Source organism: Corythoichthys intestinalis, chromosome 14 (assembly GCF_030265065.1).
Source record: "Corythoichthys intestinalis isolate RoL2023-P3 chromosome 14, ASM3026506v1, whole genome shotgun sequence".
Classification (NCBI taxonomy): Eukaryota; Metazoa; Chordata; class Actinopteri; order Syngnathiformes; family Syngnathidae; genus Corythoichthys; species Corythoichthys intestinalis.
Genome location: NC_080408.1, coordinates 20,499,998 through 20,514,846, shown reverse-complemented (window position 1 = coordinate 20,514,846; position 14,849 = coordinate 20,499,998). Strand labels below are relative to the sequence as shown.

Sequence of the window (14,849 nt, the reverse complement as noted above, 5' to 3'; positions counted from 1 at the left end):
GCGTGAAACAAACGCTACATTATGTTGTTGGGTTTATCGCCTAGGAAACGCAGGAGAAATTTCCTAATCTGGGCCAGTTTGAAACCTGGGAGGAGCTAGGCAGTGCGGAGACGGAGGGTAGCACCTCAGATTGTGATGATGAAGATGGGTGTCAAGCCTCAGGAAACGGCCAAGATACAACCTGTGAGTAGTTTACACATTTAGCCCATCCTTCCATGCATTTGCACAAATCTATCACATATTTAAAAATACTCTCTGGCTTGTCTTACATTGCAACAAAAATTGACCTTCTGGGGCGTCTTCAGAACGAGACACAACAAACCAGTTTAATCTTTGTTATTAACATGGGTTAAAGTTCTCCATCGTAGTGACGGAAATCCGTCAGTAGAGGGCGCTAGTGGGTGGTAATGCATGAGGGATTGGGTCCATGATTAATTTTACAAGCATTAGTGATTGTTACAGTTGTTTTTAAATTCTGTCTTGTCATGTTTTTGTATATTAGCTTTATTTTGTGCTGTTACAGCCCTCTGCTGGGTTTTAGCTTCTAATTTCTCATAATTAATTAGGTTCTATTATTAAAAACAAACGAAGTTACAGTTCTAATTTTTGTCATTGGCCTTTGAAATAGACTGGGCTCGATTGTGGCTTTATTTATTAATTCGTATTGTGTTACCCCTTTTTACTGATTCACAAAAAAAGTGTTGGAATTATGGATATTGAAATGATAATTATTTTTTAACATTCTCAATAGCGCCAAATCTTGTACAATACCTAACCTCAGACAACGGAGTAGTTTTACGTCGTAGCTTTTCCTAACAATCAATCACCATTACACTGCCAGTTCCATGCCGCCCCGGACAAATCCTTTTGGCCATGCTCACTGTTGCCATGTGGATAAAACATGCTGCTGGCCTTTCTTAGAGCCCAATCGTGAGCAGCCGCATCCTAACAATGCTGATAAATCAATCAATGGTACTGTGTAGGATTTACAGAAAAAAAAAACTTTGATGTGTGCGTTAGGTTTAAATCAATAACCTGGTTAACCATTTTCAGTGTTTTGACTTTGACTTGAGGTCGTTAAATAAATTAAGCTTGAATCTTATGATTCCACTGTCTCATTTGTCTGGAATGGGTCATAGGCAGGGGTAAAAATGGGCAAGAATACCGTTCCGATAAAAGATTCAAGGCGAAACTGTGCTTTGATCCTGAAAATATGACGGCAATTGTCAAAACCCCATGTTTAAAATAAATAAATAAATAAATAAATAATTTTTTTAAACTGCCAGGCTGCCACACACGCATTAATCTCCAAGAAGAAAACACTCTACCAACATAAAATTTACAGACACACAAGTTTTAAAAACAAGCATGCTAAATTGCCTGTGTAGCGTAATCCATTTCCACCGATATTTATTCCACGGAGCTCTCAAATCTGCAGCAATTTATCTGGTTCTGACGACTCAGTGAAAAGTCGAGTCGATGTGCGCATGCGCGCAGCAAACCACCCTGGACTCAGGTGTCTGTAAGGTTTGTCTGAAAGACTGACATGTAATCAGCATGGATAGTTAGCTCCGATTTGTTCAAATGCAAATGCTTTCTGAAACAGCAAAAAAAAAAAAGAACAAGCTTGTTGAATTAATGTGATTAAAAAAGGGCAATGCAACAACAAATTGATCAGATCTTTAAGAGAAAGGAAAGACTTGAAGATGCGTATTTGATTTGATTTGCTCTGATGGGGAGGTGTAGAACGTCATCCATATTTTTTGGGTTGGTTTTTGTTAATTTATTTTAGGCTTTCTTTATTATTTAAAAAAGTCAATGTTTGTGTGATCTTCAAAATATATTCCATTTCACTGTGCATAATGTAGGTCATTTGTACTTATTTTTGTTAATGTGCGGTACTTATATCTTTATTATTTAAAAAAAAAAAAAAAAAAAAAGTAAATGTTTACATAATCTTCAATTTTGGTATACATCCTATATTGCTAAGTAGTTAAAATTGAGGTTTTGCATTTAGATGCGAGGAAATAAGGGAGAATAAAAATCAGGAGGTGGAGGTTAGCGTACCTGGTCTGGTCGGGTTGGGCGATCTCAAGGCTACAAGTCCATCTCCAAAGACCTGAATGTTCCTGTGTCTACCGTGCGCAGTGTCATCAATATGTGTAAAGCCCATGGCACTGTGGATAACCTCCCTAGATGTGGACAGAAAATAGAAATTGACATGAGATTTTAACCAAAGATTGTGCGGATGGTGGATAAAGAACCTCGACTAACATCCAAACAAGTTCAAGCTGTTCTGCAGTCCGAGGGTACAACAGTGTCAACCCGTACTATCCGTCGGCGTCTGAATGAAAAGGGACTCCATGGTAGGATACCCAGGAAGACCCCACTTCTGACCAAGAGACGTATAAAAAGCCAGGCTGGAGTTTGCTTGCCTGGCACAGCCAGACTATTCTCCCTGTATTTTTCAAACACTGTAAGAAATAGTCTGGGACCCAGCCTATTAACGGCCTCTCGAGCAAGGTACAAAATCAACCGTCCAATCAGATTTGTTTATCAGCGTGACATCGTCTCTACAACAACACAGACTGCGAACGGGAGAGCCGAGAATATGTTCCAATCCGCGGTAAAACCAGTTTTAAATTACTAAAAACACATCGAAACAAGTCATTGACAACAGTCAACATGGCTCGCGCTAGCCATGTTGAATAACCTTCTCCATTCTCCGCTCATGCTAATTACTTGTCGCTTTAACAACGTCACGTCTGCCCGTTGCTGATTGGTCCACTCCGCTGTCTGTTTGCTGTGGCTTGCTCCGCCCTCGGAATTTGATCCGCCGGAACAGCGGTGAGTCTGGTATACCAGGCAAGGAGTTTGCCAAAACTTACCTGAGAAAGCCAAAAACGTTTTGGAGAAATGTTCTCTGGTCAGATAAGACAAAAGTAGAGCTTTCTGGGAAAAGGCATCAACATAGAGTTTAGAGGGAAAAAACGAGGCCTTCAAAGAAAAGAACACGGTCCCCACAAACAAACAAACATGGCGGAGGTTCCCTGATGTTTTGGGGATGCTTTGCTGCCTCTGGCACTGGACTGCTTGACCAAGGTGCATGGCATTATGAAGTCTGAAGACTACCAACAAATTTTGCAGCATAATGTAGGGCCCAGTGAGAAAGCTGGGTCTCCCTCAGAGGTCATGGGTCGTCCAGCAGGACAATATCCCAAAACACACTTCAAAAAGCATTAGAAAACTGTTTGAGAAAAAGAACTGGAGACTTCTAAAGTGGCCAGCACTGAGTCCAGACCTGAATCCCATGTAACACCTATGGAGGGATCTGTAAATGGCAGTTTGGGGAGGACACCCTTCAAATCTCAGAGAACTGGAGCAGTTGGCCAAAGAAGAAAGGTCTAAAATTCCTGCAGAGCATTGTAAGAAACTCATTGATGGTTGCAGGAATCGGTTGTTCGCTGTTATTTTGTCTAAAGGTTGTGCTACGAAGTATTAGGCTGAGGGTGCCAATACTTTTGTCTGGCCCATTTTTGGAGTTTTGTGTAAAATGATAATGATTAAAAATGTTTTCATTCTCATTTGGTTTTTTTTTCATTGCAAGCAAAATAAATGAAGATAATACTACCAAGGCATTTGTAATTGCAATCATATTCTGTGAGAAATTGAGCATTATGTGACAGAATTGCAGGGGTGCCAATACTTTTGGCCAGCAGTGTATATATATATATACATATATATATATATATATATATATAGATATATATATAGATTTTTTTTTTTTTTCCAAATTGTGAATCTGTGGCAACCTTTATGTCAGGGAATTCCGGCAAGAAATTCTAGCCACTTTCACCCCCGGTCATAGGTGAGCTGACTTGGGTGAGAGGGTGGCTACACCTTTGACTGGTCAGCAGACAATCACAAGGCTAATATGGACAAACAAACATTCATACGAAATGATGAGATTATTATTGAGATGCTTATTATACAGTATACTAGTCCTTCTCAAAAATTAGCGTATTGTGATAAAGTTCATTATTTTCTGTAATGTACTGATAAACATTAGACTTCCATATATTTTAGATTCATTACACACAACTGAAGTAGTTCAAGCCTTTTATTGTTTTAATATTGATGATTTTGGCAAAAAAGTCCAGAAAAAACAAAAATCCCTATCTCAAAAAATAAGCATATCATGAAAAGGTACTCTAAAAGAAGCTACTAACCTAATCAACGAATTAACTCAAAACCCCTGCGAAACATTCCTGAGGCTTTTAAAAACTCCCAGCCTGGTTCATTACTCAAAACCGCAATTATAGCCAAGACTGCCGACCTGACTGCTGTCCAGAAGGCCATCATTGACACCCTCAGCCAAGAGGCTAAGACACAGAAAGAAATTTCTGACTGAATAGGCTGTTCCCAGAGTGCTGTATCAAGGCACCTCAGTGGGAAGTCTGTGGAAAGGAAAAGGTGTCGCAGGAAATGCTGCACAACCAGAAGAGGTGACCGCACCCTGAGAAAGATTGTGGAGAAGGCCGATTCCAGACCTTGGGCGTCCTGCAGAAACAGTGGACTTAGTCTGGAGTAGAAACATCTTGAGCCACCGTGCACAGGCGTGTGCTGGAAATGGCAGAAGCGCCGACCTGGGCTACAGAGAAGCAGCACTGGACTGTTGCGCAGTGGTCCAAAGTACTTTTTTCAGATGAAAGCAAATGTTGCATGTCATTCAGAAATCAAGGTGCCAGAGTTTGAAGGAAGACTGGGGAGAAGGAAATGCCAAAATGCCTGAAGTCCAGTGTCAAGTACCCACAGTCAGTGATGGTCTGGGGTGCCATGTCAGCAGCTGGTGTTGGTCTACTGTGTTTTATCAAGGGCAGGGTCAATGCAGCTATCTATCAGGAGATTTTGGAGCACTTCATACTTCCATCTGCTGAAAAGCTTTTTGGAGATGAAGATGTCATTTTTCGGCACGACCTGGCACCTGCTCACAGTGCCAAAACCACTGGTAAGTGGTTTACTGATCATGGCATTACTGTGCTCAACTGGCCTGCCAACTCTCCTGACCTGAACCCCATAGAGAATCTGTGGGATATTGTGAAGAGGAAGTTGAGAGACACCAGACCCAACACTGTGGATGAGTTTAAGGCCGCTATTGAAGCATCCTGGGCCTCCATAACACCTCAGCAGTGCCACATCCTGATTGCCTCCATGCAACGCCGCATTGAAGCAGTCATTTCTGCAAAAGGATTCCCGACCAAGTATTGAGTGCATAGCTGATATAATTAATTGAAGGTTCACTTTTTTTGTATTAAGAAACACTTTTTTGTATTGGTCGGATGAAATATGCTAATTTTTTAAGATAGGGATTTTTTGTTTTTCTTGACTTCTTTGCCAAAATCATCAATATTAAAACAATAAAAGGCTTGAATTACTTCAGTTGTGTGTAATGAATCTAAAATATATGAAAGTCTAATGTTTACCAGTACATCACAGAAAATAATGAATTTTATCACAATATGCTATTTTTTTTAGAAGGACTAGTATTTGCTTTAATCAATTGCTGCATGAAGAAATGTTTTGCCTTGAAGAAACATATTTATAAATGTCCTCCTGAGGATTTGTATTTGAACTTGACACTGGGATTCACATCTACTATGAACAATTGACAGTCTTCAAATATCGAAAACCTTTTTTTAGATGTAGGAGTATCTGGAGAAAGCATGACCTCCTACTTTCAAAGACAATGAATGATTGTATCACTCTTTTCTCTCATGTCTTGATCCTATAGTACACACAAAAGACTCCAGTGAAGTTGGATCCATTGGGCCTGGATTGGACGGTCCAAAGCAGAACCCAGCCAAGCCCCCGTCAGTACGAGTGATAGGGAACTCCCCGCCGAGCAGCTGGTCGGGACTCTGCAGCCTTGCGCTGCCCATCGCTGCACTTTGCTGGCAATGGACCCTGTTCTGATGTGACTCGTCAATGAGAAACTGACTTTTACATCCAACACACACATCAATTATTGACTCCTCCTCCGTCAGAGGAAACGAGGACAACTTTACAGGGGAGATTCTTCTCTGCTAGAACGTCTGTTTCTGGAGCTTGCAATGTGTGCGTCCGCAAAAGCCGATCCCATTCAAACACACGTCTCCAAACGTGCGTACACACACTGACAGTCCTGCACTCTTAAAAGACACACCATTTAGAAGAGGACTGCGTGATTGTGACTTTACAAAGCCTAAATCATGCCAATTATTCTAGTTAGGTTTTTTTTTACCTTTCATTTTGTCATCAGAAACCACTGCATCGTCTCGGTCCACACAGGAGAACTCATTTGAAAACATATTTCCTGTGTGAGGATTACAGAATGCATGCTAGATTGCAATATCTGTTCCAGGCACCTAACCCAGAAAGGCAGATTTGATATCCTCTAACGACTGCGTATCTCGGCTCATTTTAGAATGTAACACGTGTGCAGGTGAACCCCTTGCATACATGCAACTAGGTGTTTATAGTAAGTAAAACTGTATATACTGTAGGTGGAACAATCTGACAGAGTGGATGAGAGTCAAAGCTCTTAGTGACTAATGGAGCTTTGTAAACTGTTTAAATGGATTGTGCTTATCTGCTCTGAAGATACAGGGATGTGATTTCTATGCAAAAGAGAAAACAGCCACTTAAAGAGTGTTGAAAGAAAGCCAGTATGTCGTTTGATTTTATGAATGTTTAGCGTGCATCTTGTTTTGTGTGTTAGCTTGTGGAACTGCACATTAATGCATGTACTCAAACAACAGCAGAATCAGCATAAAAGAAGAAACCATTTTAAAATATTTGCCCGAAAATATCTGACTGAAGTTGAATCATTTACAGACCCCTAAAAGTCAGACTGCCAACATGTTGACTGGTCTTTAGAGCACCTCGTTGTCACAGCATTTTCCATAGCTACACACAAATGCTGGATTTACACTGCAGTTAAAATTCCAATTCTAATATTTTATCTATTTATACTTTATACATACAGTACAGTGATCCGTCGCTATTTCGCGCTTCAAACTTCGTGCCCTCAGTCCATCGCAGATTTTTTTTCAATTAAAAAAAAAAAAAAAAAAATACAGATGAGCTGTCCCGAGCCGATTGCATAGTCTCCCTCCCTCCCTCTCCCTGCTCTTTGTTGTTCAGGCAATGCACTGGAGTTGCTTATTAAAGTTAACGATGTTTAATAGACATCTTCTGTTTGATCTTGGCACAGATCCGTGGAAGCCTCAGCATCAAAGCGTTGCATGCGTCAATCATTGTTTAACTTGTTAAACAGTTGCTGTGGCAACTCATTGTACGTAAGTGAGGAGATGGAGCCGATTTGAGTGGACTCACTCAATGAAGTATTTAATAAAGACTAGCATTTTTATACTTGTTTAAAAATAATTCGGTGGGACAGTAACATGTTTAAAACTTATGATTATTACATTTGATGTTCTTAAAAACCATTTATTAAAATATACATATGGCGGAAAACAGGTGACTTGAAGTCCCGCTCTGAGACCCCCAATTTGGCCAAATTTCAAAATTGTCCTATATGCATGTGTGATACATCATTGGAAAGGTTAAAATCTCAATTTTCTGGGGGAAGAAATTTTTTGAACAGGAGGGCATTTTTAAAACTTTTTTTTTTTTTAAATAGCAAAACCCTAACTTGAGGTGAAAGCGTGAGAGAGCATAATTAAAGACGCCATGATTTTAACGAGATATTATCGCGTCCTTACTTCTTCACAATCTAAAAACTCCATGCAACATGTATCACCGAGTGCCAAGACACAGCTGTGAATGGCCACAGCCGGATTTTTGGGGGATTTTTTGGGTGAAACATGTTAATATACGTAACAAAGGTCGCGATGCAGAAATCGCAGACATCAAGGAGAGGTCGAGATATTTATTTTCATATATTTACCCTTTTAAACGTATTTTTTCCTTTTTTGTGTGTGTGGATCGATTATCATCTAAAATATTGGGGGAAATGCGACAGCAACAAAAAAAAAATACGATTAAGCGTTAGTTATGAGGTAGATACTTATTTGCAGACACTATTTTTATCATTGTGACGTAATGTGTTTACAAGTTTAAAATATGCAAGTGAATAATTTTTTTGTCTTTTTGTTCCAACTAAATATTACACATCAATTAATGATTCTAAGCGAAAAATTACACATTTCAAATAATAATTTCTTTTTATGGCTGGGTTGAAACAAAAGCAGTTGCGCAATGCCTGTAAACGGGGGTCTCCAGGGTAAAACGGAGAAATTAAAAATAGTTCGGAGGCTTAATGCACCATGAATCTGCTATGGCAGTATGTAGACATATTGTTCTATCAAACACAACAGTTCTTTTGGCTTAAAATACAGCAGTGTATTTTAAAGAGGGGTGCAACGGCAGAAACTGCTTTTTCAGCCTCGTCTGTGTTTTCTGCCATTTACGTTTTCTTTTTTACTTATTATACTTTGGGGGAAAAAAGTGAAAAAACATGTCTTATATGTATCTCTTTCCAGTGCTGAATCTGAATATATATATTGTACCCCCATTGTACACGCACATACCCCCCCCACAAAAAAATTTGGGGGGATATGCGTGTGTGTGTGTGGGGGGGGGGCCTACTTCGCGTTTTTTTGACCTATCACATCTGGTTCTGGTCCCTATTAAGCGCGAAAAACGAGGGATCACTGTCATGTTACATTTTGTTTAGTGGGTCTGAGTGAGTATTTGAATGCTGCTAATGTCCACTTCAGTCCCTTGGCCACCATATGCAATAATTTTGCTTACTTAATGACTTGAGACATCCCTATTGTAAAATATTTGGGCTATGTTGTCGCTGTTGTTTAAATTTACAGCTGAGGTTTATTTGCGTCAAATGGACATACGTGATGTTACATACATACAGTAGGTGAATGACAAATTTTGTTGATGCCCAGCTCTTATTGAACAAGATATTTTAGATCTGCGTTTTTACACTGGTTTGCAAATATCCGATATTTGGATCCTTTGGACTTCCATTTGTGCCACTTAAGAAAAAACTAAATTGTCATGAAACATAGTGCAACAACATAGTGCAGGGGCCGACAACCCGTGACTCTTGAAGCCCTCTAGTGTGGCTCAGTTTTATATGAGAGAAATTGTTGGCATTTGGCCTTTCAGCCAAATTCTAACCAATTGGATCATTCAATGCTTCGTTATCGATTCCTCCAATTTCGTTTCGGTGTCTTTTTTTGATATGGTAAGACCTTCAAATTGGCCATTTTCATTTGCCATGAAAAACTAATAACCCATGAAGAAGCCCTAACACTAAGCCTAAACCTATACCTAAACACCAAAAAACGCCCAACTTTGGTACCCCGCACAGGTCAGGCTCGTGAATGAAAACTCACCATTTTGATTTGTGCAAATTTTGTTGAGTTTTTAAGCATGTTCAGAACTTCAAATTGGCCATTTTCATTTGCCCTGAAGAAGCCCTAACCCTAAACCTAATCCCCAAATAACGCCGACTTTAGTACCCCGCCCAGGTCAGGCCCGTGCATGAAAACTCCCCATTTTGATAACTTAACAACTCATATGTCTCATAAACAGTCTCACCAACTTTGAGGAGGATCCAACTAACTGCCTTGGCGCAATGGACTCAAACGTGCACGCTGGTTTTCAACAAAAATGGCATGTTTTTCAACATTCAATGCAAAATACCCGATTTCCTGTTGGGTTTGGAATACGGGTGCAACAGACTTTTTTGAAGCATTTTTGCAAAAGGTATCATCTCCCCAAATTTCATCGCTCTACGTTGAAAAAACCTAAACGGAGAGGCCTTTTGGAAAAATTTCCAGGGGGCGCCACTGAGATATTTTGTGACATTTTTTACAACGTTGCAAAATTATCGAAATTTTCGTTAAGCCGCATGTTTGTCCAAATTTTGGTGGGTTTTTGAACATGTTAAGACCTCCAAATAGGCCATATTCATTTGCTGTGAAAAAAGGAATAAGCTCCCAGTTTCTTCTTTACTGCGGAAACTGGGTTGAAATGGTTGCCAACCTCTGGTTTAGTGCAAATCCAGCAAATGTTTTGAGCTCTAGTTCCAGATTGATTCACAGAACAAACCATTGTGCAAGCACTTCATTCTGGGTTCTATTCTAACAAAAGAAATGTTTATCTTTTAAACATTCATGATAACAGTAACGTCTACCAAGCCACGCACCCCAATGCTTAACGTTCCTCACAAATCCATAAGTTTACAAGTAAAATCCATATTTGTCTCCGTGCGGAAGAAACTGAACAAGACTCACGATCTGCTTGCCTTCTTGTGTAAATGTTGCCGCTGTTGTTGGAGGGTGAAGCACGTGTGATGTTCATGAATGTATGATCAGTGTGGCTATGCCGATATAGTATTAAAGTTGGCAATGCCTAAAAGATGCACATGTACATTTAAACTGTTGGTGTTTGATTTAAATTTCTGTGACAATAGGAATTGATGGCTGACGAATGGTAAGATGAGGTGCGGTCAATCACGTACAGAGAGCATTAGAGCTGTACTGAATGTTCATTTGGCAGTTGAAAATGTGTAAAATCCTGTTCTGTTCATAAGAGCTTCATTCTGTCTTCATCTCCCACAAATCACACGCTGCCATATATTGCTGCATGTGTATAAATGTACATATTTAAGTAACTTGCTTTGTGTCTTATTTGCATCTCTTTCATGAAGTGTTAATTCAGGACAGGACATTAATATGACCAAACAAATTGGGTGAACGGTGTTCATTTCTCACCAAAATGAACCTAATTAATTGATAGGCCAAATGATCAAAGCAAAATAAATCTGTATTGAATTATACTTTGACACTGCAAATTTAGTACATCTTAATCTGATAATTTTTCTTAAAAATCTAGTCTAAATGGTTCTTATTAAGTCCATACATTTAAAAGTTGGTCCTTTTTCAACTAAATCAAGAAGGGAAAAAAACGCTTTCAAAAATTGTTTTGAAAAATATTCTTGAATTAAGAAACTTTTCTGACATACAAATTTAAAGATTAAATATACAAACTTTTTGCTTGAAATCTGTTAAGAAAAGTAGCTAGCTGAAAATAAGCTTTTTTTCAAGATATCTGAGTAAAATTTACAAATTTTACTTATTTCAAGTAGATTTACACTGAAAATAAAGGACTTTTTTTTTTTTGTTTTTTGTTTGTTTTATTTTTTTAGTTTGAGGGAAGTGGGTTTTGGAGTTTGGTTTGTATGGGTTCAGGTGATACACCGTTCGATTGAAGCCATTGTTTTCAAAAACTACGAAAGAAACGTTTTGAAAATTTCCAGAATAAATGTTTGGATTTGATTAGCAAATTTAAATTTGTGTATTCACATACGAAGAAATCGTAACTATCCAGGAATGCGAATAATAAACAAATCTTCATACCACTCAGAATTGTTTGTCTGGATAAATTAAATATAATAAATATAATAAAGCGGGGAAAAAAAACATTTAACTGTATTCCGCTTTTCTGCAAAAACCGAGGAAATACAGCGTAACAAATTTCACTGTATTCCCCCGCTTTTCTGTGAAAAACAGGAATACAGCAAACAAATGTCACTGTATTCCCGCTTTTCCGCAAAAACGGCGAAAAACGAGGGAATACTGCGAAATAAAAATTTCACTGTATTCCCCCGCTTTTCCGCTAACGGAACAAAAACGAAACGATAACAACAAAAAACGCAGAAAGGCGGGGTAATAAAGTGAAAAAAAAATTTCGCTGTATTCCCACGTTTTTTGTGACGTAGCGGGGGAATATAGTGAAGATTTTTTGTCTCACTGTATTCCCTCGATTTTCGTGGAAAAGCGACGGAATACAGTGAATTTTTTTTTCGTTGTATTTCTTTGTTTTTCGCCGGAAAGTGGCGGAATACAGCAACATTTTATCGCTGTATTCCTTCGTTTTTTCCGTTTTTGGGCAAACTCGACCAAGTGTGCCAAATTTTGTGGCTCAAAAGCTGCCTAAGTCCATGAAAAAATCTCATATGTCTCATTAACAGTCTGACCATTTTTGAGGAGGATCCAACCAACTCCCTAGGCGCCAAGGTCTCAAATGCACACCCTGTAAATCGATAAAAATTCAAAATACGCGATTTCCTGTTGAGTTTGGAATATGGGTGCACGAGACTTTTTGAAAGTTTTGCACAGCGTATCGAATCCCATAATTTCATCTCTCTACGTTGAAAAAAAACCTAATTCAAGGGGGCGCAGCTAAGACATTTTGTTAGTTTTTGGCAACGTTGCAAAATTATCACAATATACGCAAAGACATTGTATGTGTAAATTTTGGGGAGTTTTCGTGCAAGTTAAGGCCTCTAAATTGGCCATTTTCATTTGCCATGAAAAAAAAAAAATTATTTTGTGTTCCAAGAGGGTGCTCGCGCCAGTTGGTGCTCAGGCCCTAAATAAAAATGGAGCCATCCTTCAGGTAAAACTACTGCTTTGTCCACAAGAACAGTCAAACTAAAAAAAAAATGGAAGCTCCCCTGGGCTACTTTAAAGAGCATATGACACGAGAAAAAAAGTCTTAAATGGCATTATTATGTGAATTAGAATCATATTTTGAGACGATTCGACTATATACAACAATTTAGCAAAGCACAGATGACGAGAAATTAGTCTTTTAATCTGCCGGTTAGCCACGCCTACCATTATAGGGCTTTAGCGTCCCCAACAGGTGGATGACGTCAGTGGTAGACTGGGCTCATCGGTTTTACTATTCAGCCCATTGAGGGGGAATTATTCAGAACGAGGAAAACGCGACGAAGAGAGCCGCAAATTAACCCCAATTGCTAAATAAATGGCATGGTCATGACAAATAACAGTCTTGTGCTGAATGGAATATGAAATAATAAAAATGCATTCATTCAGGACGACATGGCAAAATGACTCCATAATGGTCAAAACTGTCGACTTCACCTTTACTGTCGCACCTCCCGAACGATATTTTATGACACCTAAATCGGACATATGTCATTTCCCTTCCCCGGCTTCGGAGAATGTAAACAAACCAGAAGGCGTGACAGCTAGCCGACATGCTAACCCGAACCGAGTGATGTTTCAAAGTCTTCGAAGCGGAAAATCACACATAACTATCCTGGATTATTTGACATGACGACCCGGTTGTTGGTTGTCTTCGCGGATTGGCAAACCGCCCGGCGGAGAGCAATTTACAGTTCGTTCCCCGGAGGAGGGTGGCTGGAGTTGTTGTGCAGCTAACGTGCTGCTGCTAATGAGCATTAGGAGAGCTTTTTACATGCCTATCAATGATCAAACGTAAGTAGTCCTTCATTTAAAGGAAGTTTGTAGTGTTTACTTTGTAATCGCTGTATTCGTATTTGACATAATACAAAACAAGATGTTTACTCACTTCCTCCTAAGTCCAATGGTCCCACAGTAAATATCCACGGTGAAGGGGAACCTTTTGAAAATCCAAAAAGGCGCATACGCCTCTCCCTCATACAGAATGATTTTTCTGCAGCCGTTTGGCTGGCGTGATGCGAAAAATAAACGTATTAATCCGCAAAATCAGCTGAATCCTTCGTCCTCATACACAACAGTACACTGTAGCGTGAAGAGGACGTCTTCTACCGTACACGTCACAGCGCCCTCCTCCTCAATGCAAGACCGAAGCCGGAAGTCACTCATTTTCATGGCGCGGGATTCAAAAAACTAAATAAAAATAGCGATCGCCTCCACACACATCCAAGCGGCCCATATCATTTAGGGGCATAAAATACCGCGTGTATTATGAAATAAACATGCTTTTTCGTGTCACAGGCACTTTAAGACCACATAAATAAAATAAAAATCAAAACTTGGGAGTCGGGGGTAAACCTTGGTCCACTACAGTTCTTACAGTTTAACGTTAACAGTAGAAAACATACAGGAGGATATGTCTTTCAGAGAAGCCCCCTCCTCGAGTTCGAGAAATTGGCACCGATTAATGTTATGCTAACTCTGATGCAGGTCGGATTTTCAATAACAAAATTAGTGGTGTGTTCCCCACCTCCACAATATTAACGTCTCCTTACGTTAGTCGCTGTCGGGAAAAAAAACTTCCCTTGTTTTTGAAGGGGGCGGAGGAGGCGGCATGTTGTATTTCTGTCGGGCTGTGAAAGTGTGAATGTGTGTGTGTGGGAGAGGAAGGGTGGCAAGTCTTCAGCCAATCAAACATGGGTTTGAGGGGGGGAAAATGGACTGGCACATTCAGCAAGTGAAAACGGGTCAATGTAAATCTCAACATAATGAAAGTACTGTCATTCACATAACAATGGTAGGGTCAATTCTATCCTTACAACATATGGAAAGACTATCTAAATGAACTATTCAACTGACGTCATTATATTATGCAAATAAGGTTGCTTAAAAGTTGGTGGGGACAATTTGAGCATCCTGAAAAGTTGGTAGTGTTATGTCCCTACCATTCCTATGCAGTTTTATAATCTACGTCCGGACGATTCTTTAATTGCATCATTAAAATTGTCATATGCAGGAGAACTGGTTTTTGTTGATATCCAACCCGCCGAAACATGTTGATATTGAAACTATAAAACTCCTAAATCCATCATTGTCACTTGAATGAGGAGCATTGAATAACAGAACTATAAGAGTAGGGGTTGTGGTATTAATTTTAATCTCATATTTTACAGAATTACAAAGCCCTTCTAATTGCCAAAAACCACACAGCCTCATCGAGAAACAAATTTGGAATCGACTGATGAAAAAGGAACAATAGCTGGGAGACTAAATACACTGACTTTTGGGAGTGTACAAAACAGGTACATTTGC

The 14,849-nt window shown here is 39.3% G+C and overlaps 1 protein-coding gene across 6 annotated transcripts in view; it reads left to right on the top strand.

Annotated features, from left to right (window-relative positions):
* LOC130929777 (glypican-5-like) overlaps window positions 1–10,825 on the top strand; it is a 203,930-nt gene extending 193,105 nt beyond the window's left edge. For all 6 annotated transcript variants that reach the window (XM_057857272.1, XM_057857274.1, XM_057857276.1 and 3 more), the window contains 2 exons: window positions 45–183; window positions 5,792–10,825. In XM_057857272.1, coding sequence (XP_057713255.1) covers window positions 45–183; window positions 5,792–5,973 — 321 coding nt within the window. In that variant the 3' untranslated portion in view covers window positions 5,974–10,825. The remainder of the gene's footprint in view (window positions 1–44; window positions 184–5,791) is intronic.
* The last annotated feature ends 4,024 nt before the right edge of the window (window positions 10,826–14,849 follow it).